Source organism: Equus przewalskii, chromosome 3 (assembly GCF_037783145.1).
Source record: "Equus przewalskii isolate Varuska chromosome 3, EquPr2, whole genome shotgun sequence".
In the NCBI taxonomy this organism is placed as follows: domain Eukaryota; kingdom Metazoa; phylum Chordata; class Mammalia; order Perissodactyla; family Equidae; genus Equus; species Equus przewalskii.
In genome coordinates, this window is record NC_091833.1 from 113,750,771 (window position 1) to 113,775,389 (window position 24,619).

At 53.4% G+C, this 24,619-nt stretch overlaps 2 protein-coding genes across 9 annotated transcripts in view; one reads left to right on the forward strand and one right to left on the reverse strand.

The window, feature by feature from the left end:
• EVC (EvC ciliary complex subunit 1) overlaps positions 1-17,548 on the forward strand; it is an 87,109-nt gene extending 69,561 nt beyond the window's left edge. For 2 of the 6 annotated variants that reach the window (XM_070613285.1, XM_070613284.1), the window contains 3 exons: positions 180-273; positions 954-1,065; positions 1,545-7,803. In XM_070613285.1, the coding sequence (XP_070469386.1) occupies positions 180-273; positions 954-1,065; positions 1,545-1,626 (288 nt within the window). In that variant the 3' untranslated portion in view covers positions 1,627-7,803. Of the gene's footprint in view, positions 1-179; positions 274-953; positions 1,066-1,544; positions 7,804-16,045 lie in introns of those variants that run through there. The other 4 variants (XR_011538337.1, XR_011538334.1, XR_011538335.1 and 1 more) reach the window with 4 other exon arrangements.
• The window catches only part of CRMP1 (collapsin response mediator protein 1), a 71,729-nt gene continuing 53,034 nt past the window's right edge, over positions 5,925-24,619 (reverse strand). For all 3 annotated transcript variants that reach the window (XM_070613287.1, XM_070613288.1, XM_070613289.1), the window contains exons 8-14: positions 23,986-24,106; positions 22,440-22,596; positions 20,230-20,371; positions 19,213-19,383; positions 12,699-12,878; positions 9,819-9,984; positions 5,925-6,971 (exon numbers count right to left, since the gene is read on the reverse strand). In XM_070613287.1, coding sequence (XP_070469388.1) covers positions 6,880-6,971; positions 9,819-9,984; positions 12,699-12,878; positions 19,213-19,383; positions 20,230-20,371; positions 22,440-22,596; positions 23,986-24,106 — 1,029 coding nt within the window. In that variant the 3' untranslated portion in view covers positions 5,925-6,879. The remainder of the gene's footprint in view (positions 6,972-9,818; positions 9,985-12,698; positions 12,879-19,212; positions 19,384-20,229; positions 20,372-22,439; positions 22,597-23,985; positions 24,107-24,619) is intronic.

Below are 24,619 nucleotides of genomic sequence, written 5' to 3' on the forward strand. Positions count from 1 at the left end.
CGGTGACGGGCTCCCTCCCTCGGCGTGCCTCTGCCCTGCTCCTGGCTGCACTGGGACGCCTCCTGGGGGATTCTCCTCTGCCACGGGGGCCGCAGCTGTCAGCTGCCCTCGCCCTCGAGTCGAGCGCGTCGGCCCACCTGCTGGAGGGGACGTCCAGCTGATCGTCTCTCCATGTTCAGGAGGCCGAGCAGAGCTTCATCTCTGAGCTGGCGGCCTTGGCCCGGGTGCCCCTCGCTGAAAGCAGACCGTTCGTCAATAAGCGTGGGCTGGCAGGTGAGTTGGAGGCTGATGCGCTGGGCTGGGAACCTGGGCTCTAGTCCACAGGTGCCACTAAGCCGCTGTGCAGTCTGAGGTACCCTCCTCAGCTTCTCTGGGCTTCTGTGTCCTTGTGTGGAAGTGAGCAGGCTCGGTTAGGATGGGCCTGCGCCCCCTTGCTCTCCAGCATTCAGTGATTCCCATTCCTGGGTCTGCTGATCACCAGCTGTGTTTCGTCTCTGACTCTATTGCGCCGTCAGTAAAGTGGGGGATAATTAGCAGCTGTGCACTGCCCCCAGCCCCGCGCCAGCGGCAACTTCGGTGACGTCACAGGGGTTGCACCTGCTCACAGGACTGTGCCGAGAGGTGTGTAAGGACACACAGGGCTGTTGAGATAAAGCTGCGGTGGGCACCACCTTCTCTCTGTTCAGAGTCTTGCTGTCAGCTGGGCGCCCTGGAAGCGCCGCAGCCACCAGACAGCCCTGAGTTCAAGTCCCACCTCTGCCGCTTTCCAGCCATGGGGGCTTGGGGAGGCCCTCCCCCTAGGCCTGTTTCCTTCCACGTTGAATGGGTGTCATAGCCCCGAGGTCCCGAGTGCCCACGGAGGCACCAAACAACGTCAGGCTGGGTTTGGGGGAGGCCGAGGGAAGTTTCACCTCCCTGACGTCACAGAGCCCGTGTCTGGCTGACTTCTGCAGAGAAGCCTGTAAGGACCAAAAGGAAGAAGCCACCGCCCCGGGACAGAGGGGACCCCGGGGGACCCACTGATGATGACCCTGCCTCTGGGGGCCACCCCTCAGGCTCGCTCAGGTACCGCGGGTCCCGGCTCATTGCCTGTGGGCACGTATTGACCCCCAATGTCTGGGCGGGAGGAGCAAGACCTCTCTCGGGGGTCCCCTGAGGGCCCGAGAAATGATGGACGACAGGGGAAGTGTTGGTGTTACTGTTACTGCTGTTATCAGGGACCAGTTGGGCCAGATCGGCCCTGACCTCCCTCCATGTCCAATCAGCCTCACCCGGGCCCCCTGCTGGCCACAGACACTTTGGGGTTTGCCTCAGGGTGGATCTGCACTGGGCCCTCAGTCCTCTGAGCACCCGGGACACTCAGATGGCCTCCCACCAAACAGGAATACAGGAGTTTTGCTTGTTTCTTAATGACCCAGGTCAAAATGAGAATTGTCTCACTTGCCTGTCGCTGCCCTGCCTCTGATCAGATTGGGTGAGATACTGCATCCCGACATGTGGACTCCAGGTTCTGACTGGCTGCCTTTCTTCCATGTTTTACGCAGCAAAAGGCTGAGCCAGCAAGAAAGCGAAGTCGGTGACGGTGACAACTCCAAGAAGATGCTCAAGAAAAGGAGCCATCTGTAGCTGAAGGGCCTTGGGCCAGAGGCGGGGGAGCCGGTCTGAACGCCCCCGCCCCCTCCCCGCAGAGTAAGAGATGGAGGAGGCACCAGCCACCTGGGGGACGGGGGGGGGGGGGTCCCCTCTGCCTTACAGGCTTGGGGTCAGGGGGATGCAGGATGGATGGAGAAGTGCCAGGAGTGCCGAGCATGGCACACCCCGCCGCCCGAGAAAATCGGAAACCCCAGTGGGTTTCATCTTTGTGAGTTGTAGCTCCTTTGGCTTCGAGACATGGCTCCATTCCTCCAGGACTCTTCCTTCCTGGCTCTTGGTACCCCCACTTCCCCAGTGGGAGGTGGTCTCCTGGCAGCCTTGGGGCCCCTCTGCTCTCCAGCCTCTCGGAAAAGATCTGCTTGGTAGTGAAGGGTCTCCAGACACTACTAGTGTTTTCTGGGCCTGAGACCTTTTTTCTGCCATTTGTGTCACCCCGCCCTCTCTCTCTCTCCCATGCACCGTGGCCTTTGGCTGCCATAGTATTCTCGTCAGGACCCTTCCCTGCCTTTGGCTTGGCCAGCGGCTAAGCCCTGGTCACTATCGACGGTCTGAGTCTCCCGGCCCCGTGATCCTGACACAGGCCACCCTGGGGCCTGAGGACCCACAGCTGCACCATGAGACCTGCAGTGGTGTCTTCTGTTCGAATCACTTATAGTGCTTGGAAGGAGGCCCCGCGCAGGCCTTGGACTCCACCAGGAGGGGATGAGCTCTTCTGCCAGGCAGCAGCCCAGCCCCAAGGAGAAATGTCCCTGGGGCCACTGCTTCTCCCAATGGATGTTGAGAACGTCCAGAAGCTTCCAGACCAGCGGCACATAAACGACTGCCAGGAAAGGCTTTTCCTACCCGGAAAGAATTGCCCTTTTCATCTAAATAAGGGGTTCTCAACCTTGGCACTATGGACACTGGGTGAGATCATCCTTTGGGGGTGGGCACCGTCCTGTGCACTGAAGGCTGTTTAGCAGCATCCCTGGCCTCCACCCACCAGACGCTGGAGTGCTCCCCGGTTGTGACACCAAAAATGTCCCCTGGGGCCATCACCCACTGACCCAAGTCAAAGTGTGCTGGCCTCCAGCAAGTCCAGGACGGAGAACTCAGTGTTTCCATGAATTCCCACAACACGGTGGGCTCTAGGCTCTGGGAGCCACGTCTTGGGGACTTTCTGGACCATTTGTGCCCTGAATTTTTACTTCTTAAAACCTAAATTAGCCTCTCTTAGGAAGGAGTGGCTCCTTAACAGAAGTAATCTGTAATAGTTATATCTTTTGATAAAGATGCTTAACTCTCAGAGCATCTTCAATTCCTGACTGGCCAACAGTAGGATTTCCAACGTTGGCCAACGGCTCCCTCTGGTGGCGAAATGAAACATTTCCTTCATCCTTGTAACAAGGCCGTGGCTTCCTGCCCGCACTGTGTTCAGAGCCTGGTTTGCATAGAAATCGCTTTGTCACGTGGCCCTCTGCACAGAAGGGTGCTGGAGACAGATGTGGGGAATTCTACGTTGGGAATGTCTGATCTGTGACGTGAGTATGGTTAACGCAGATGCCCGGGCAGCACCAGGATGTCTGGAAGGTGGCAGGTGTCCAGCCTCGGTCTCACTGGCTGCGTCAGCCTTCGCCAGTCTTGCGTGGATAATCGCTTTGCTCCTTGAGGGTAACTTCCTTAGCCCACGGGACCATGTCCCTTGTCACAGGCCGCGGGACCCCTTCCCACACTCGCCGCCCAATGACTGTGCTTGGCAGTTTGGGGTATGTCATTCTCAACAAAGACAGCTGTCTGTTTCTGTTTTCATCACATCACAATTTGACTCTTCTGACTACAAGTGGGAGCTGAGAGGTGACTTTCCTAATGGAACTGCCTCCCTGATCAAGATAAATCGTGGACAGCTGGAAGCCGCGGGACGCAGTGGCCGGCGCGGGCTCCGGACGCCTGGACGCGGATAAGGGCGTTCAGGCCTGGTGCTGAGCCGCGTGAACACAGCCCACCCAGAGCCGGGGAGAGGAGGACCAGGGAGACGCACCTCCACCGCCCTCCCTCCACTTGGGTTACGGTCCCCAGCTCTTGTTACGGGCTGTGGTGGTTATGGTGATGGAGCAGGTGGAACTGTAAGGATCCTGAGTGATGCTGTAACACGGAGTTTAGTGAATCAGTTCTTTTACGCAAACTTACCCTCTGATCTGAGCTTGAGCTGCTAGGATGTAGCCATTAGGGTTAATCAGGTCCACAGACTCTCCCGGGAGTCCTCCAGTCAGCCTGAGTCTCTCGTCCTTAGTACTTCTGGTGCCGATCTTGCTGCTGCTGCCCCCCCCTCTTGCCTCCTGCCCTGCCTCATCCTCCTCTAATCTGTCTACACTTTCTAAGACACAAACCAGACTGATACTCTTCAGTGGTATTCCCTTGCTCTTAGGAGAAAAAGCAAAATCTTTAACATGGACCACGGGGTCCTGTGAGGTCTGGTATCAGCCACCCCCCTTCAGCCCAGCGGCTGCCCTCACCCTCACCCAGCACCCAGCCTCTCTGTCTCCTGCCATGGCTTCCTACGTGCCACACCCCTGCCTACCCCGGGGCCTTCGCACATGACATTCATTCTGCCTGCAACACCCCTGCCTCCTCCCATCCTCTTTGCCTCCTTAGCTCCCAGCTGTTGTTCACATCTCAACAGCAGGGCTCACGTCTTCGAGAGCCTTCCCTGTTCCCCCTCCCCAGACAAGACCAGACTCTCCTCTTATGCTCTTAGCACCTTATATTTTGCTGCTGGGGTGGGGAGAGGGTTAAATAACATTCCTTTATTCCCCGTTTGGAACCAGTTGAGATACAGGCAAAGCCGTCAGCCAGCCAGAGACCTGCATATCAGCTTTATGACTGATGAAGCCACAGAGAAGGGCTCTGTGGCCACAAGGGCTTGCTCGGGTCTTCCCCCTAAAGTAAACTCACCACCCCACCACACGGACGAGGCCCAGTTCCAAGCCTCCACTGTGGGCGCACCCCTGAGACGCTGCACGGGAGGAGGGGCGGGAAGCCCAGATGGGGGTGGGGGCTTGTACACTAGGGAGGGGAGCCTCACAAAAAGCAAATAAAATTACAAAAGGTATTTAGAGTCAGAGAGGAGATCAGAACAAATGATATATTTTAAAAACCAGATGAATTCCACAAAATCACAAATCCAAAAATAAGATAATTGTTTAAGTCGATGAATTGCCTAACCCACCCCTGTAATACTTTGTTCAAATGTTATTCCACACGTCTGACGGCTGGGAGAGTCTGCTCGGACTAGCTTCTGGCTCTGCACGCTTACTTCAGCACTCGCTCTCCCCGACGCCGTGCACTTCTGGTGCTGGGCGCCATGGGACACGTCTGTGTCGTCACCTCCGGCCAGCGCACTGTGTCACGATGCAGGTGTGTTAGCGCAGTGTGGCCATTTGTGCCCGGGCTGGCTACACACACGAACATCCCCACTGAACCCAGCTCAGCCTGCCCTAATCCAGATCCAGAAATGCCCTCGGCCCCCCAGGGTCACCTGATATGCGGGGACATGAGAGTGAGCGGAAAGAGTGAGCTTAACCGATGCAGTTAAATACCAGACTGCGGTAAACTGTTCAGAAAAGCAAGGCCGTGGATACATCGCTAAGAGCCCTCCACCAGCCTGGGGCCTGGGGACGGGTCTGTGCACATGAGGGGCCCGAAGCTTGCACGTCATTAACTTCACGGTAAATCCTTGTTCAGGGACGTGTTCCTGAGGCCAGTCGTCTCCGTGGAGAGAAGAAAGGACACCCCGTAGCTGCTCAGCTCCTCCCCGGACTGAGCAGTTGGGTGCCTCTCCTCCCCTGGGGAAGAGTGAGTTATAGTCACCGTCATCACTACTGACAGCTGATCGAGACAAGCGGCTGGCCCTGAGGTTTCCTCCTCCTTAGAAGGTACATCTGCTGATGGCACCGGAGGGAAGGAATGTGAAGCTGAGGAGTTCGGCGCTTCCAGCTCGAGGCGGTCTGACCTACATAACCCACAAGAGGAGGGAGGGGGCACGCCCAGGAGGTGCCGGGCAGGCGGGAGTGGACCTGTGATTTCAACCTATTTCACAGGAGCCCGTGGCCGGCTGAGGTCCTCTCATCCATGTCTCGGGCTGGGGACCTGACACTGGCTCCCTGCTCCGGCCTTGGCCTCCCCAGCTGTCTACGGGGAGTGAGCACCTCCATCCTTATTATGAGGAGCGCCAACCACCTGCACCCACCCAACCGGCCACCGCTTAAATAGAAACTCCTCAGTCAAGCCAGTGGGCCATTTATGTTCTTTATTTTCTCACAAGCTTTGAATTCAGAAATAAGAGCCACAATAAGTCAGTTGTTAAGTAAAAATGGGGGTGATTACAAAGAAAAACTTTGTACAAAACTTTAAAAATCTGACTGCCCCATCAGCCACCTCGGAGGGACCAGGACTCGGGCAGCCCGGGGGCGACCGTCGCCCCACCATCATCAGCCTTGAATGGGGCTGGGAGACCCCTTTCTGAGTGTGAACCTGGCTCGGCCAGAAGCCCGGAGTGGCCGGAAGGACGCACACAGACCAGAAAGATGGCATGGCAACTTACAAGTGCCACAGAGACCAGGGTTTCTGACACAGGACGTGGATGATGTCTCTGCGAGCAGTGGAAGGGCCCCCCGCCTCTGAGAATTCACAGAAGGTCTCAGTGGGGTGGGATGGGGCAGGCTTCTTTCTAGCGTAGACTTGGGATGGAGGCAACGAGTAAACATCTTTGTGGTAAGAGTTCTGGAATTGCCCCTGAGGGCTTGAGGTCTTGGCATCGTGTCTACGTCGGTCCTCGGCGATGTTCCGTCAGACGCACTCACAGACTTGCATACAGAATTTAGTAACATGCATCGCCTATCCTAGAACAGCTACAAGGGTGCAAAGGAGCCACTCGGAGAGCCATGGGGCCGCGAGTCGGCAGTGGAAGGGACAGCACAAGACGACGCTAGAACCTGTGCTCACTAAGTAGGGAGTGAAGACACCATGCTGTGAGATGCAATCAGCATGAACACACAACTGTGGGGCAAGGAGTGCCAAGCAAACACACCACACTAGTACCACTTCTTCCTAAACAAAAAAGGAAAGAACATCATTCAGTTTTCCCCCCATCAGTACCAAATAAAACTGCGGGTTTCAACAACACTGACAGGGAAAGGAATGGACAGTATTCCCAGAATCCTTCACTCTAGCTCATCCACGCGGCCGCCTTCAGCCGAGGCTGGTGATGTTGGAGCGGCCGCCAGGGGGCGCCACGATGCGGTGGCCGGTGCGCCTGGGATTGTTGTCATCTATCTGGGCACCTGGAAGAGACAGAGCCAGTCACTTCCGACGCCAGCTCCACACGCTGCTCCTGAGGGCGGGGTGCTCCCCCGGGATCCCCCGCTGGGCGTTCGTCCTGACATGCCCTCCGTCCTCTCCAGCCTGGGCACTCAGGCCAGGCTCACCTCTGGGAGGCTCCCCATCCTCCGTGGGCTTCACCGCTCTCTCCTCCTTGCCCCTCAGGCCCTGGGGTCACCCTCTTACGGTCCTGACCACCCGGCCCTCTTTCTCCTCTGGCTTCCCCAGTAGAAGTTCACGTTCTTGAGACAGGTGGGCAAGCACTTATTGAGTGTCTACTGTGTGCAGCCACAGACTTGGTGCTTTAACACGTGTTGTTCCGTTTAGAGCACACGATACCGCGATGGAGGCGGTTTTACTCCCAGTTTACAGATGAGGAATCTGAGGCTCGGGTTACGCTCCTCGGGGGTCACACCTGGAGGGCCGGGAAGCCAGGATTCCAGCACCAAGAGGTTTGTCTCCAGAGCCCACACTCCTGCCGCACAGTCAGAACAAGACTCAGCACGGTGCCCGGTGCTCCAGAGTCCTTTCTGTATGCTGTGCATGGAGCGCATGCATGTGCACCTGTGTGTGTGCATGCGTGTGCATGCGCGTGTTCCTGTGTGTGAACCACTCAGAGCTGAAGTCACTCACCTCATTTGCAATGAACAGATCTGCATGGGGGAGGGGGAGCATTTTTTGTTTTAAGTCTGCATTTTGTTTAAATCTGTAAAGCCATCCATTCTAATCTTATGCATTCTCTTGCAGTTAAATAAAGACTTAAAATACCAGGCCCAGTGCCTGGCGCTCAGTAAACGTGTATTAAACGCCTCAATAGTGAATGATGGATAATGCGGAAAGGAGGGCTGAGTGGGGCAGGAGCTAGAATCCAATCGGGAGACCTGGGTTCCAGTACAGATGGGGCCTGGGCTTTGGATAATGTCCTTCCTCAGCCTCACTTCCTTTTCCATAAACTAAGAGGGGACTCGAGGAGGCCCTGCCACCTCTGACATCATAGGATCTGTGGAACCACAAGTGTGGTTTAGACGCCGACCCTGACTGCCTCTCGTTGTTTCATAGTAGACAATGTGTCTTCCTGGTAATTCAGGGATCTCCTAAAGACCCAGACATCAGAAACCAGGCCAAGCGCTTAACACCTTCTCCTCTCATAATCGCCTGCACCCTGCCGGTCACAAATCAGGGACTTTGAAGATACCGCTGGACAGGTGGCCCTCGTTCAGTAAGTCATGCCGCGTGTCTCTGATACAACGTCACGCAGATATAAACGGACACCTGACCATGGAAAGTATCCAGGGTGTCGGGAGCACATGGAGTCACCCGTCACCTGCTGTGAGGCTGGCCCGGGGCAGCGCTGTGGACCTCCGAGTGAGCCGTGGGCTGAACTGGGAGAGCAGGAGTGGTCGTGGGCCCTGCCAGCAGACTTTCTGTTTCATTGTTTTTCTTGTCCTAAAGGGAGGGACTTCTCTCCACGTTTAATTGCACTGCATAACTTGAGAACAGAGATCCAGTTGCAAACTCCCTGAGCAGTGGGGCCCACCCCCCTGACAGCTTTTCCCACATCGCCCCGACTCCCTGTCCTGCTGACTGAGCACCAGACAAGACCCCCAAGTTGTGTGTAGGGTCCATTTTGTGCAAAAATATGAATTATCTTGAAACTCTGGAATCACACTCGGTGTGCAAGGAGCTCCTGCGTGAAAGGCTCATGGAGCGTGAGATGGACTGGATGGGGGACCCCAATTCAGGTCACTGAGACAAACAGTCTCGGGATGGATGGTAGTTTCTGTCACCCCCACAATTTAACGGGCACTTCATCTTCTCTCCCGCTCAGCCCCTCCCATTCTCTCCCGCTAACCACATCACCTCTTCTGTTTAAATGTCCTTCACTCCTGCTAGAACAGGAGTTAGCAAACTGGGGCTCTTTGAGAAAACTTGGCCCACCAACTGTCTTTGTATAGTCCAAGAGCTAAGAATAATCTTCACACTTTTAAATGGCTGCATTTTAAATAGGTATTCATTATAATATCCTAGATTTTGCCTCTTGGCTCACTAAGCCTAGAATATTTACTATCCACCCCTTTAAGAAAAAGTCTGCTGGACTCCAGGAGAGCCTGAGGGTGCTAGCGTGCTATCCATCACCGTGTTCCTAGACCTGGCACAGCATGGGACACATGCTGAGGCCGCAAGTCCAAATTCCACTTCCATGTTGCCAACGCGTGCACATCTGCCCTCGTGTGGTGATCAGATGAAATTGCAGACACGTGGCCCTGGGGCCTTCGGAAAGGCTGGGGGACCGCGTTAACTTTCGATTTTGTGCGCACACATTTCTTGAGCACCAAACCCTGCTATTCTGACAGTGAATTTCTTGGGGCTTAATTCCCTCCTTAAAGAAATAGGAATGATACAACTCTATCATTGTGGGTTGTTGTGAAGGGGAAATAGTGTCATGGCTTATGACAGTATGTGACAAACTGCAATAGAGGCTGAAGACGGGCCCAGAGCTGGTGCCCAGCCAACAGTGGCTATGCCAGTCACCCCCACAGCTGGCCTCATGGGTGAGAGTGTAGAAATGTCCCCACATGTGCTTAAGGACGAGCACAGGGCCAGTTTGCATGCAGCCCCTTCATAACCACAGACCTCCTTTGCTTTCTGACTCCCCCAGCCCACTCTGCCCTGCCAGGGAGAAGTGACGGGGCCCATACCCCCCTTGCTTCCTTATCACATGCCTGAGGCTGTGGGTCCATGTCCGCAGGAGTTCTGGCCTCTGGGAACCGCTGTGGGCATGGGAAGCCTGGGCCTTGGTGGTTCCTTACCTGATAAACTGAAGTTGGACTGGTGGAGGTTCCTGATGGGTGGAGGCTGGTGTTTGTTAGGCGAGGACTTGGCGGAAGGAGCAGGAGTTGCATATTTGGGTGTAGCTGGCACCTCGTACACAGGGCCGTCATACATGCCCCTGGGAACTCCTTGCAACCCAGAAACCTAAACAGGGGGGTGGGGTGGGAGAGAGAGATTGATCAACAAAAAGCAGGTGTGTCTTTCCGTACAGACGGGCCAGAGCCCTGCAGAGGGACAGTGACCTGAGGGCCTCAGGGATAAAGACACACACATGCACACACATGGATGCATACACACCGCATACATACAACAAATCACCCACATATGTGCATATGCATGTGCACATAGAATTCACAATGCACGTACTCATACACTCACATGCACACAGGCATACACATGCACACCACAATGCACTCACCCCACATACATGCGTGCACACATACACATATCACACATCCATATACAATCCAGCACACGTGTGCACACACATATAAAGACATACACTCAGAGCTTCATGCAGGACTCCAAAGCAATTTCCAAGAGGAAAACACTGTCCCTGAGACTCCGCACAGTCCCCCTCAAAGGCCACTGAATCAGAGACCCACTGCATCAAAAGGTCCGTCCTCATCTACGTTCTTGCAGAAGTTGACCCGAGACAAGGATTTGAGAGTAGGTAGTTTGTTTGGGAGGTGATTCCAGAAAGGGGGAGGGAGAGAGAAAAGGAGAAAACCCACCACAGAAGGGGATGTGGGCCACCTCTGAGGGCAGCTGGCTCAGGGAAACAGTGAGCGGGGAGCGAACCTCGGCACCGACCCTCGAGAGGGCAGGGCTGTGGATCCAGCCTTGGTCCCCACAGGTTGAGGGCTGCCCTGGGGACAGAGAGAGCCCTGAGGCAGAGAAGCTGAAAGCCAGGGGCTTGAGGTGGGAGGCTGTGAGCCTGCTGGAAACTGCCTGCTGCAGAACAGGTGAGCTCAGAGATGGACAGGTGAGCTTGGAGATGGACAGGTGAGCTCAGAGATGGACAGATGAGCTTGGAGATGGACAGGTGAGCTTGGAGATGGACAGGTGAGCTCGGAGATGGACAGGTGAGCTCGGAGATGGACAGGTGAGCTTGGAGATGGACAGGTGAGCTCAGAGATGGACAGGTGAGCTCAGAGATGGCCAAGGAGTGTGGCCATCTGCCCCAGGCCCTGGGAGGACAGCATGTGTCCAGGGACGTGTGCAGTTTCCACTGTGAGTCAGCGACAGTGCCCCAACCACAGCCTTGGGCTCCCTCCTCTGCAGCAGGGGTTCCCATTTTTAGCACCAAATCAAGGTCCCCACACATCATGGTGACAGCCCTCCCTCTGTCCCCAGGGGCCCTGCTCCCCTGACTGCCTGGGTCTGGCTGGCTTTTTGTCCCACTCCTCTCAGTACCTGCTTCCTGCACCTCTGGGGTCCCCCTTGGAGCGCCTCAGTTCTAACCCCATCCTGTCTCCCCACCTCCTAGTGCCCTTCCATGACCTCCTCTGAGCTCAGCTCAGGCAGAGACAGGTTCTCTCCCTCACCTGGCCTCGCTCCTGGCCTCTGCCCCGAGGGATATGGGGAGGGAGCGCCTTGTGCTGGGGGATCCAGGCTTCTCACTGCTGCAAATGATGGCCTGGCACTGGGGTCAGGCCCCGCTGCTTACAGACCCGACTGTTAACCACAGGGCTCAGGGTCAAACCGCCCTGGAGGGAATGAAGCCAGCCAAGGAGCGTTTCTGTCCCCTCGGTGGGTGTCCCAGCCAGGAATTTACGAGTCCATTTTCTCTCAAGCAGCCTGCTGTGGTCACTCAGCCACCTTGGCTATCCCTAGCCATGTCTTGCCTCTGACTTGCCTATTCTGCATGTCTGTCCTGTCCCCATCTGATGCATAACATCTGTGCAACTTGGTATCTTTGACCTGGGGTGCTACATCTTATGGGAGATGGAAAGGGACCACAGACAGACACAGAGCATCGTAATGTGGGCCTGGGAGTCTGGGAATGCCAGGAGGTCTCTGGACTTTTCCATCGGAATTGGTGGGACCATACACAGGTGGGCATGTGTGCATGCACACACATGTTCATATATACATATATACATGCACATACACACACATGCATGCACACATACATGCATGCACATACACACACAAGCCGGCCTTTCTGGCAAACATCAGCCATTTAGTGTGGAAAGTAGGCTGTCATGGTGACGGGAGGGACTCGCTTAGGGAAGACAATGGACCACAGTAGGAGTTTATCGAGAGCGTGAGGAAGCCTCCTCCTCTGAGCTGGACTGGAGACGGGACTGAGCCTGCTCCACGCCCTCTGATCGGGCCTCGAGTCCGTGCTAAGACTCTTCAAGGTGAAGAGGAAGGAAAGGCGTGGCACGGAAAGGGAGGGCGGGGAAGGAGAAAAGGGGGCAGATCTGAAGGGCGTCTACGTGCAGTTCTGCCATCCTCGAGCTTGTTTATCTTTACCCAAAGGGCAGTGCCTAAGGGTTCCAGAGCTTTCCCAGCCTTGTGATGCTGGCCAGTCCACTGCTTCGAGCACCAGGGATCCGATCTGCAGGAGGGTCACGACACCTCAAAGAGGAGGTGATGAAGAACCCAGATGATGCAGGACGCACACCCCGAAGCAGCTCGGTCAGCGTTACTCTCGCCACCCCTCCCATCCTCACGTGTGCACACCTCTCTACAGTTTGCAAAGCCCAGGACCTCCATGGTCCAGCCTGGATCTCACTCCAGCCTGAGACGCAGGCAGGGCCGAGTCCCTCCTCCTTGGACACATGAGGACCGGGAGGGTCACGTGCCTATGACATCTGTTAACTGCCCACGACAACCCCTGGCCCACGCACCTTGCTCCTGATCCTGACGCGCTGGTAGAGGTACTCCGGGAAGGGCTTCCGCGGGATGAAGCGGCCCATGCCCTTGTTGACGTTGATGTTGCCGTCCTCAAAGACGATCTTGCCCTGGCTGATGACCACCAGCGGGGAGCCGTGGCACTCCATGCCTTCAAAGATGTTGTACTCCACAGCCTGCACGGCAGGACCACAGCTGTACCTCGCTAGGCTTTCTGCACGAGCCACATCATTCCTAACCGAGACCCTGCTTAACGTCATTTCACAGGCCTTTTCCAAGGTGTTTCTCTCTGAAGGCACCTTGTTCAGGACTGTGTAATATTCCATTTTATGCTCTTTCATTTGCAGGTCCAATCCCCTGCTGTCAGGCATTTAGGTCAAGGGGGTTTTATGTCATCAAACCAATATTGTCTGAGGTGTCATGAATGTGAAGGGGGCCCTGGAGTCAGGCAACATGGCTGCTCAGACTATAATGGACATTTTTGTGTTTTAAAAAAAATATTTTTAGTCTAGTTTTCTGAAATTTAGTTACTGGGTCAGAGGTTATGAGCTTTTTAAGGCACTCATGCAGACTAACAAATTATCTCCAAAGGCATCAGACCAACAGACACTCCACGGGCAACAGGGAGAGAAACCCTTCCTGACTTTGTGTCTATGACGTCCCCTCCAGTGCCGGCTAAGGCCATTTTTATTGTTCATTCCCTTTTTTTGCTAATTTGAAAGACAAAACATGTCCTTAAAAATAAGCATTCCTTTTGTTTCTCCTAAAGTAAATATAACCAACACTAGCCAACTGCTTTTTACTTTTTATTTTTAAGCTAGGTCTTGTATATGGTAAAAAAAAAAAAAATAAACAGAACAAAAGATGTTTGATTTTTTAAAAAGTAGGTCTCTCGTCTGCCTCAGAGAGAAAACTGCCTGGAGCAGATTCTTCTGTGGCCCAGAGACTTCCTGTGCGTGAATAATCATCACACACACTAGGAGCCCCGACACGGGCAGTTTGCACTGTAACGTCTCTCCTTACCGTGGCGGTGGCTCCAGCTCAGCACACGCACGTGGTTCAAAGCGCTTTTAACATTCTTTAAACCGCCATCGTGATTCCGTTACGGGGTCTACTGCCACTCATTTATCCGGTTCCCAGGGACAAACAATTGGTCATTTTCCTGCTTTCGCTAAAAATCATCCTGAAACACACTTGTGTATGTCCACGCCGTGATGTGTGGACGTCTTTCTGGATGTGGAGTTTGGGGCCAAAGAGTAAATGGATTTTAACTTTGAGAGATGTGGCCCCCCCAAAAGGAGGTACCAGTCTCCAGTCCCAAGAAAACCCTAGGAGCTCGCCTGCTGCCCACAGTCTGACACACCCGCGTCCTGTTAAAGCCCCGCGCTCCGTCACTGGCACAGGTGAAAAATGGCATCTTATCGCTGTGATTTATATTTGGTTCGTATAAGTGAGATTGGGTCTGTTTTTGTTTTGTTTTTTGTTTTTGAGGAAGATTAGCCCTGAGCTAACATCTGCCAATCCTCCTCTTTTTGCTGAGGAAGACTGGCCCTGAGCTAACATCCATGCCCATCTTCCTCCACTTCATATGTGGGACGCCTGCCACAGCATGGCTTGACAAGTGGTGTGTAGGTGCACACCCGGGATCTGAACCAGTGAACTCCGGGCTGCCGAAGTGGAGCTTCCAAACTTAACCACTGCTCCACCGGGCCAGCCCCTGGGTTTGTTTCTAAATGAATGTAAACCATCTGTATATTTCTTCTTGGTAACAGTTTGCATTTTTGCACACTGTTCTATTTATTTAGTTCTTGGTATCTTTCTTAGCGTTCTCCAAGGATACAGTCAACGTTAAGGAATTTATCCCTGCGTTTGCTCTGTGTGTTGTAAACCCTTGCTCTGTCTGTCCTGTGCCTTTTGATCTCATCTAAGGTAATAATTAGTATTAATTTTTGCCATCCAGAGGAGTTTTTTTGTTTAATTCGTATGTAGTCAATGGTCAAACAGACTAATTTTCTAAGTTTTGTGTCTAGCTTAGAAATGTCTTCTGCTCTTCAAAATTATCATTTTTAAAAGTGAGTTTTACTCTAGTCCTTTCATAACTTCATTTTATTTCAATTTCCAATTCCTTTTGAATTTGGTTTGTGGTAAAGAGTGTGGCAGAGGTCTCGCCCCACGAGCGGGTGTCCTCGCACAGTTGCTTGGGTGGCTCTCTTTGTCCACCTGATTGTAACCGTCTCCTTTATCATAAACCAAACCCTCTGACGTGGGCGTCTCTTCCCTGCTCTCCACTCCCCGCACCCAGGCCAGACTGTCTCACCCCCTGCAGCTTCACAGTATGTCTAATAACCGGGATGGTTAGCGCTCCCTCCCTAGTTTTCTCTTTTTTCCCAAATATTCTCACACTTACCACATGGGAACTCTGCTTTTCTAGTTAAAGAAAACAATTCTGTTGAATTTTCTGATAAAATTACGTCAACTTTATAGATTCAATTAGGAAGAATTGATAGGCTCACCCTACTGAATCTTTTTAGTGTAAAACACTTTGTATTTGTTTTTGCATTTGTTTTTGTTGCTGTTAGAAACAGGATTTTGATTCCCATTGTTTTTCAAAGTGCTTTTTATTATTTCGTATAAAAGTTATGCCTCTTTATATTGGTTTGTAGTCAGTCAATGGATTCTCTCATTGATTTTGATGGTTTAGGGGTGTCGTCGGGGGTCAGGGGAACCATCAGACCTTCCACCAAGAGCTGGTAACACGGCACCGGGCTCTGAGTCTGCAGCGGCCTCCCAGGACCAGGCAGACAGGCTGCTCTCAGCTTTAACGTGTCCTAAACTAATTCCTTGAGTCACCCTGAAGTGACCCTGCCAGGCAGTAATTTACAATTCTGCTGGAGCCCAAAGGGGTGACTGTGAATGCTGAAACACGGAGCAAGAAGCCAGTCACTCCCCTACAGTCGGAACTGGCCAGCCCCACACAGACAGCCCAGGGGGTGTGTCTCTCTTCTTGGTGGAAGGACACGACACGTGGTATTCCTCAAGTGGGGAATTCTTAGGAGGCTCGGGTTGTATTACCCACAAATGTGACATTCTATGTCTCACAACTACACAGAGTTTTAAAAGTTAATTGTTTCATTTCTTAAAGGTAATAGATGAACAAGGTAAAAATTCAAACAGTGCAAAAGACCGTGATAAAACAACCATCGTCATATCGTCTCTCCCATCCATGAGCCTGGTTCTCTAGTCTCCCTCCCAGGAAGCAACGAGTGCTCCTTGTCTCTTTCACATCCTATAAAGGATGGCCTGACAGCAATGGGTGGATAAACACGGTGTATGTTTCCATCAGGAATGGACAGATGTGGTCGTCCGTGCAATGGGATATGATCCAGCCACGACAAGCACTGAACTGCTGACACACCCCAGAGCGTGGATGAGCCTCAAAATCATGATGCTCGGTGAAAGAAGCCAGACACAGAGGGCCATGTGCTGGGTGATCCCGTGTATGTGCTGTGTCCAGGATAAACAAATCCGGAGAGAAAGAAAGGAGGTTTGGGGTGGACGGGGCTGGGGAAGGAGGGGTGCGGCTGACTGCTAGCGGGTTTTGGGCTTCTTTCTGGGGAATGAAAATGTTCTGAAACTAGTAGTGGTGATTGTACACCCTTCTGAATATACTAAAAACCACCGCACTGGACATTTTAAAATGGTGAAATTTATGGTATGTGAATTATATCTCAATATAAGGAGTTAAACCAGGTAGGCTATAGATACACAAACATGTATGTATATGTATAGCATAGCACTTAGAGGCAAATATGTTTTCCACTAAGACATGAAAGGAAAAAAGTTGTGTTCTTTTCCCAGAAAAATAGATTTAAAGTTTTGATCACTGATCAATATATAAGAAATGATCTCTTTTTAAGTGTTAAAGAAAAGTAATTTTTTTTTTTGAGGAAGATTAACCCTGAGCTAACATCTGCCACCAATCCTCCTCTTTTTGCTGAGGAAGACTGGCCCTGAGCTAACATTCATGCCCATTTTCCTCCATTTTATATGTGAGATGCCTGCCACAGCATGGCTTGCCAAGCAGTGCCATGTCCACACCCAGGATCTGAGCTGGCGAACCCCGGGCCGCCGAAGCGGAACGTGCGCACTTAACCACTGCGCCACCAGGCCAGCCTGAAAAGTAATGTCTTTAAAACTTAAATAAAACCACCCTTAATACAGCATTTTTTCAATCCCTGCTCTGAGAAATGTTAGTCTCCTGCACTGTGTGAATGGCATCACTTGGACAGGGGAAATGGAACAGATGAAAATCCTTTGGCCAGACTGTCTTGCGGCGTCCTGAATTGTCCTCTTGTGGCTATGAAAAGAACTCAATTCTGGCTCAGCGGGAGGATGCTGCTTCAAGTTTAAGCAACCTGAAACAATCACCTCCCACATGGGTCACCTCAGGCACAGGACTTATTATTATGGGTTGAATTATGTCCCCAAAAAAGACATGTTAATGTCTTAACCCCCAGCACTCCAGAATGTGACCTTATTTGGAGTTAGGGTCATTGCAGATGTAACTAGTCAAGAAGAGGTCACACTGGAGTAGGGTGAACCCTGAATCTGATGACTGGTGCCCTTGTAAGAAGAGGAGAGGACACAGGGAGAAGGCCAGACGTTGGGCGACACATCGACAAGCCCAGGAGCATCAAGGAGGGCCAGTGACGCCAGAAGCTCGGAGAGAGGCAAGGAACGATTCTCCTCGAGGCTTCGGGGGAGTGTGGCCCTGCCAACACCTTGATCTCAGACTGCCGGCCTCCAGAACCATGAGAAAATAAATTTCTGTTGTGCTAAGCCCCCAGTTTGTGGTCCTTTGTTATGCAGCCGCAGGGCACTAACACACTTCTCTCTCTGTTCTTATTTATTAATAACAATATACCTAATGTAGAAGGTTACTGTGAGCATTAAGTGAGATGACACATGGAAAATGCCAAGCATAAAGTATACAAAACGCTATTTAGCTGGACTATGAAAATAATTGGACTCCCCACTCCTGAGCACAGAACCCGCACATGACCTGATCGTGCACTGAAATCATAAGAGATGGCCGTCTGCGTGTGCCCGCTCAGCCTCCTTGCCCTGCCCCCTCTCCCTTTCGGGTCCTCGGCCTGAGGCCCTTTAATAGCTGGTCCAGGCTGCACCCTCCTCTCTGGACTGTGCTCACCTTGTGAGCCAAGGGCCAGCCCGAAGCCGCACGGCGGTGGTGGCGCCCTCCCTCCCACCTGCAAGACCTTCTCAAACGTTCTCTCACCAGGACACCTTCCCCGACACCACAAGGGAGCGAGTGCCTCTCCTGCGTTCCCAGACTCGACACTGTGTGCACACACATGACCGCACTCGTGGTAGTTAAGATGGAATCGTGTGCCTGCTGGGCGGTCAGTGTGGAGAACGGCGCGCACCTTTCTCCGGGGGGGCAACCTCAGGCCTGTTTCCTCCTGACCCTGTTCCCAGGGATGGGGGCAAGGGAAGCCAACGTGTCACTAGGGACTGGTTATTGTAAGCATGACCCCTGGGTGGTGAGCAGGACAAGACCCCTGCGTGCACATGCCGTGCCTCTTGTTGCCAAGCAGGGACCTGCGGGCCACACTCATGAGCTGCTACGAGGGGTTCTTATTACTTTCTTATGAGACTTCCTTGTGCTCGGGGTCCTGTCCCCACACGTGTGGTCTCGCCCCTAGTGACTCCTGGGCGGGCTGGGAAATGGCACCCGTGGGGCTGGGAGGACTCCCACCACAGGGCGATGCTGTGTGCACACGCTCTGCCTTCCAGCCCATCTCCTGTAACAGCCTTTAGTGAGCCAGGGACCAGGCTGTGGCCTCTTGTGTCTGTGAGCGTGGATGTTAACCTGGGCCCAAGATCACTGCTGGTCATGCGGAGTGGGTTTGAAGCCAGCCTTTATGGAGGGAGAGATGGCTTATGTCTCTGCTTCCTTAGGTTTCCTGGATGGGTGAAGAAGTCCAGGGCATGTGAAATACAGAGCGCGGAGATAACCCAACCACAGGCCCGGGGCTGCAGCACGGGAGGGCGGGCACCCTGGGGTGTGCTAAACACAGCGAACTCAAGGTCCAACCCTTTCCTCTGCCGGCTGCAAGCAGTGGACCACAACACGGTAGGAGGCTCCTGACATGTCAGATCAAACCCCTTGCTGCCTCATAACTAAATGGGAGAGAGAGTCTTGGACCTAATACCTGCCGTCTCTGAGCCAGAGAATGCAAGCATCTGTGGGCAGGCGCTACTGAGAGGAGAGAGACACTCACTCAAGAGCATAATGGCAGCTTAGCTGAGGCGGCCCAAACCCCATCTCTCCAACCAGAGGAGAAATCTGAACGACTGAGTCATCCAGGTATCAGATCACATCCTGGTTAGAAACGTCCTAAATCATTTTTAACCAGAGCCTTCTAAAACGATTGCAAAGCAAGAATCGCTCCCCCGAACCAGGAGTGTCACAGATAAACCAGGACTCACCGACTTGTGACTCTTCGCTGTTATGGTTTTCACCTTGTCGGGGTCCCAGATGACCACGTCGGCGTCCGAGCCCACGGCAATCCGCCCTTTTCTGGGGTAGAGGTTGAAGATCTTGGCTGCGTTGGTGCTGGTGACAGCGACAAACTGGTTCTCATCCATTTTGCCGGTAGCCTGAAGGCAAGATCCGCTGATGAGAAGAGCATCCCAGAATAGGGCCAGAGGGCTGACGGGCACCAATCTAAACTGCCACTGGAGTCCTTGCAAGGAGTCTGGAATTTTCTCCTCTCCCAGCTGAAGACAGGCTGTCCTGAAAGAGCACCGGGAGCCTGGCCTCGTCGGAGCAGAAACTGAATTAACTGCTCAGAGGTGTGCTGACCTTTGCACAGCCGCCACTGTGGCCTCTCGTCGGTTTCACTGGGCCCACGTTTAATAGGAAATAAAAACCTTTGGTTTCAAGTCAGTGATCAGAGTGGGACCTGGGGCTTCCCTACGCAACAGAATCCTCTGTACCCCCTTCAACCCCCAACCCAAGACACACACACACTCACACACACATGCTCACACTCAGACATATACACATTCTCAAACACATATACTCTAACTCACACACACACATACACTCTCACACACATACATACACACGTATACACACACACACAAGTACACTCACACAGACACATGCGCTCACACTCACACACACACATGCTCACACACACACGGTTTACAAAGTCATCTTTATAAGAACTGCAATGCAGTTAAAAACAAGACATTTTTTTCATCCTTAAAGAGTAAAGGACAGCTGTCACATTTGCAAATGCGGAGGCCGCTACAGAACTTGTGCGACTCTCTTAAGAGTCACACCTGTCCTCGTGTGCCCCCCTGGTGCGTTCTGCTCCTGTCTTGAAGTAAGAAATGAAGGAGGTTTAATTACCAGCAGTGCATAATACACTGGCTTTTGACAGGTCAGGTGGGGTGCTTCTAGAATGTTCTTGTGGGGAGAGACGGGGTGCCCCTTACCACTGCCTTGTCCCAGACGACGGTCATCCGCTCCTCGATCCCGTTCACGCCCTCAGGGATCAGGGTGAAGTTATCCTTGCCGACCGCCTTCTGGGCAGTGCTGTAGGGACAGTGGCCACTGCCCGTGACCTGCAGGTCTCCACTGGCAGGATGAAAACAAGGTGGGGTACAGACCTGAGCTCATGTTGAACGGCAAACCCCAACTTCAGACACCCAATGCAGGCTGTGAACCCAAATCCCTGGAGAGATTCCGGGGAGAGGATTTGGGGGCACATCGTGGGCGTCAGTGAATGACGTCGGAAGGCCCTTTGGCCTTTGGTGTCTTGTTAAAAACTAGAAAGAGCCCTGGGCGTCAGAGAAGGTTCTGTGTCAGTGCAGGCTCAGGGTGGTCTGGGTGAGGCTCCCCAGGTGGACTCCTCTTCCTCACCTGGAAGCCCGGGGACCGACCGGAAGAGGGACCAGGCTCTCCTGCCCTCAGATGCTCAGATCCCTGGACAGCGAGCTCTGCTCTTTACCTCCTGGAACACCCACGTGCCCCAGGATGCTGTGGGCAGGGCCTCTCTGTGCTGAGAAACGAGCTGGGAGAGCAGAAGCTGCTGGAGGCCAACGGGGTGACTCTACTCCGTGCATCTCCTGGAATATCCCTGAGCAGCCTCACTCTGATGAGATCTGGCTTTGCAAATCTAACTGCCTGCTGTTAAAGCCTGGCTCTGCCACCTCCTGTCTGGGCAAGTCGATCCTTTTTCCTTCATGTGTGAAACGGAGGAGAATGGACCCTTCCATCCAGGGTCATCAGGAGGACCAAGTGAGCTACTTCCGGGACTCACCCAGCACAGCAGGCAGCAAAAATGCTAACTCCCTTCCTCTCTCTCCTCCATCCCTCTGCCTCTTCTCTTTACAATTGAGTGCTGTGAATTTTACCTCAACGTTTGAAAAAAGAAGAAAAAGAATTGAGTGCAGCCCATAAATGAATGGATGGATGGATGGCTAAATGAATGAATGAATGAATATATAAATAAGTGAGTAAAATGCACAGCTCCAGCGCATGCCCACGTGTCTCACAGTCAGGCGTTCATGCTGGAAGGGCGCTCACATCCCCGGCCTCGTGCTTCTGCAAGTTCACCGAGTTCACCAAGGCTGTTGGTGTGAGACTTGGCTGGTGTCTGTGTGCTGCGCTTACATGACAAAATGCTATTCATTTGTTGTAGCAAAGTGACACAACTTCCCTGGGTTTGCTTTTTCGTCCCTCTGGCTTTGGAGAGAAGACACCCCATGGCTCTATGACAAGCCCTGGACTGGGCGTCTGAGCCCGTGAATGAGGGGAGCGCTATGCTGTGCTCATCCGTGCAGGAGAGCCAGCCTCCAATCGGAGCCCCAGGGCACATTAGCGATCATCTAGATGTACGGAAATGTATTTAAATGGGATATTCACTCATCTAGCCAACAAAGGTGTGCTGCAGACTTCCTGCCTGGCATGATTTTAGGCCATGGGGATACATCTATGAACGGAAAGAGACAACATTCCTGCGTTCATGAGCTGACATTTGAGTGAGGGATGGGGAGTCAGGGACACACAGCATGTCATGGGAAGGAGTGTGGGGACTGAAATCCAGCGAGGGGGGGCGAGGAGCGCTGGGGAAGACTGGGGCCGCCATTTCAAAGAGAGTGTGCAGGAATCTCTCATTGAGAAGGAATCTCCCAGCAAAGGTCTGGAGGCGGCAAAGGAGCAAACACATGATGTCCAAGAAAAGAGAGTGTGAGGCAAGGGCATGCAGCAGAGCAGAGCCCAGGGCCCCTTAGCGAACCCCGAATTCCAGGCCTTTCACCTACGCCGTCCCATAACCGGCTCTGTGGTACGTACTATATTCTCCGCACTGTGCCAATGAGTAAACTGAGGCAGAGACATTACAGGTTATGTGACACAGCCAACTCGTGGTTGAGGCGGGATTTGAATCCTGGTCTCTCGTTCCTGATCCTGGGCGATTCCCAACACACCACATGGCACGGCACACGGGAGGTGGTCCAGAAATGTGAATGGAGCAGTGACTGAACAGACAGACCCTCAGGTCCCCGAAGGCCTGTTGTAAACGGTCTGCAGCTTTGTCCTCCCACAGGCCCCAGCCCAAGGCCTCGTCCACAAGTGCATCTACACCAGGCCGGTTTCCCGCCCTCAGCCCTGGGCCCCAAAGGCCCCGCCCTCCGGCTCTCACCAGGCCAGCAGGGAGGTCAAGTGGTCCGGCGTGGTGGGGTCCGGGCTCAGCGGAGGGGAGGTCACGAAGGCCGCCGCCTTGGCCCAGTTCTTGCTCCAGTAGTGGGTGCCGTCGGTCCCCAGGCTGGCAGCGATGGGCTCACCAAAAACAAGGGGCCCTTGGGGGCAGACACAAACACGCGTGGTTAAGAGCGAATGGTCTCCCGTGAGAGATGCTGACACACAAAAGTACAGGATCTCAGAGGCCGGAGAACGGGACTGGCCAAAGGCGACAAGTCATCTATCCTTCTCCCAGGCTTCACCACACATACCCCAGAGACCCCCGGCCACGGGGTACAGTTAGGCGTTGATTAATGATGGGGACACATCCTGAGAAACGTGTCATTAAGCAATTTCATCGTTGTCGAGCATCATAGTGTACTTACACAAACTTGCACAAACCTAGATGGCATAGCCTACTGCACACGTGGGCTCAGTGGCACTGATCTCATGGGACCACTGTTGTCTACACGGCCTGTCGTTGACCCAAATGTCGTTATGAGGCATGCGACCGCACTCAGCCCCCAGCTGACCTGCTCGCCAGGCTTTGGATTCTTACTGCTTTTAGTATTTGGATATAAACATTATGCCCTTTTATGTGTAAACTGAGGCACAGAGACGTGATCTGTGTCTTAGTTTGGGTTCTACCAGAAGCAGAACTTCAAATAAGGAATCGAGTTCAAGTGTTACACGTGGGAGGTGATTCCAGGACACACTGGCTGGGGATTGAGGAAGTGACACAAGGGAGAGAAAGAAGCCAAGAAAAGATGAGTTGTCACCGAGTCTCAGCCATGGGCACCTGCAGCTCAGTGCCGCTGGGACCTCTGGGAGACTGGTGGGGCCCCAGAGCCGTCCCACCCCTAGGCGAGGGAGCCGCGGCTGTGCATCCACCGACCCACTGCTTCCAGAGCCATCATTTTCCAGAAATCCCAGCTTGCTCTCCAGGGAGTGGGGCCAGACATGCTGCTGCCAGAAGGAAAGCCCACGGGCAGAGTCTCCAGGAAGAATCTTCCCAGGCAGGGACACATGCCAGGGGGATATGGGCTGACAGCACTGCAGCCTTTCCCCGAGGCCGCCCTGCTGGGCAGCCCCAGAAAGAGGGCGGGCGGGACCCCAGAGCTGACGCAGCCCCGCCTCCATCGCTAACTTGATGTGAAAACCCCAGGAGAGAACTTGAAAATGCATGTTCTCATCTGACCCCACAAGGTGAGGTCTTACCCTAACTACAAATAAGGAAACTGAGGCTCAGACACAACTTACCCAAGGTCGCACAGCGGGCACATGGCACCCCAGGAGTCAAACCTAAAACTGCCCGGACATCTTGTGTTCTGCCCGCCATCCCATCTCCCTTCTCAAAATGTGCTGGGGGTCCCTGGGGCTCAGGCTGCCAGCAACTGGCCGATGTCTCTGTGCTGGGCGGGGGCCCCGTCAGTGAACTTGAACCTGGTAGACACCTTCTTCCTCAGGACCCAGCTGCCCTGCAGGAGACTGGGCCCTGGGCTGCGTACCTTTCTTCCTGGCCAGGGTGATGATGTCAGCTGCACTCTTGCTCATCACCTTGGTGATGTACACAGGGCAGTTGATCCGGCCCGCGATGGTGATGGCCCGGAACACGGCCTCGGCCTCCAGCTGGGGACACGGCAAATATACAGGTCACAGGAGGAAGGGGCGGGGGCACCACCCACCCTGAGTTCCCCGGGCTCTCCCTGAATCAGCGTCCTTTGATTTTCCTTAATTAAATGTGGTCAGAGGGAAATCTACTGCATCAAAAGAGGAAAACATGGTAGATTTAAAAAACGAAGAAAAAGTTAAGTCAAAGTGTCTTTGGCTAGAGGGTTGGAAGGCAGAATTATGTTGTTATGCTCTCCTGGAAGCATTCTGCACAGCCTGGTGGAAGATCCCTTCCCTCGAGGAGACAGACTAGGCAGAACCAGGCATCAACAGGCACTAGCACTGTCCCAATATTTATAAAACGCCTGACGTCCGTGAACGCCCGTGTCCCACAGGCATCCTCCATTCGTTCATTCCATAACCACGTGAAACTGCCTGCTGTCTGGTTTGCTCTCTGCCCCTCCAACCAGTGCTTCTCGAACAAAAGGACCGGCTATGTTTTGTATTGTTTTCTTTTTCATTTCCAGGCTA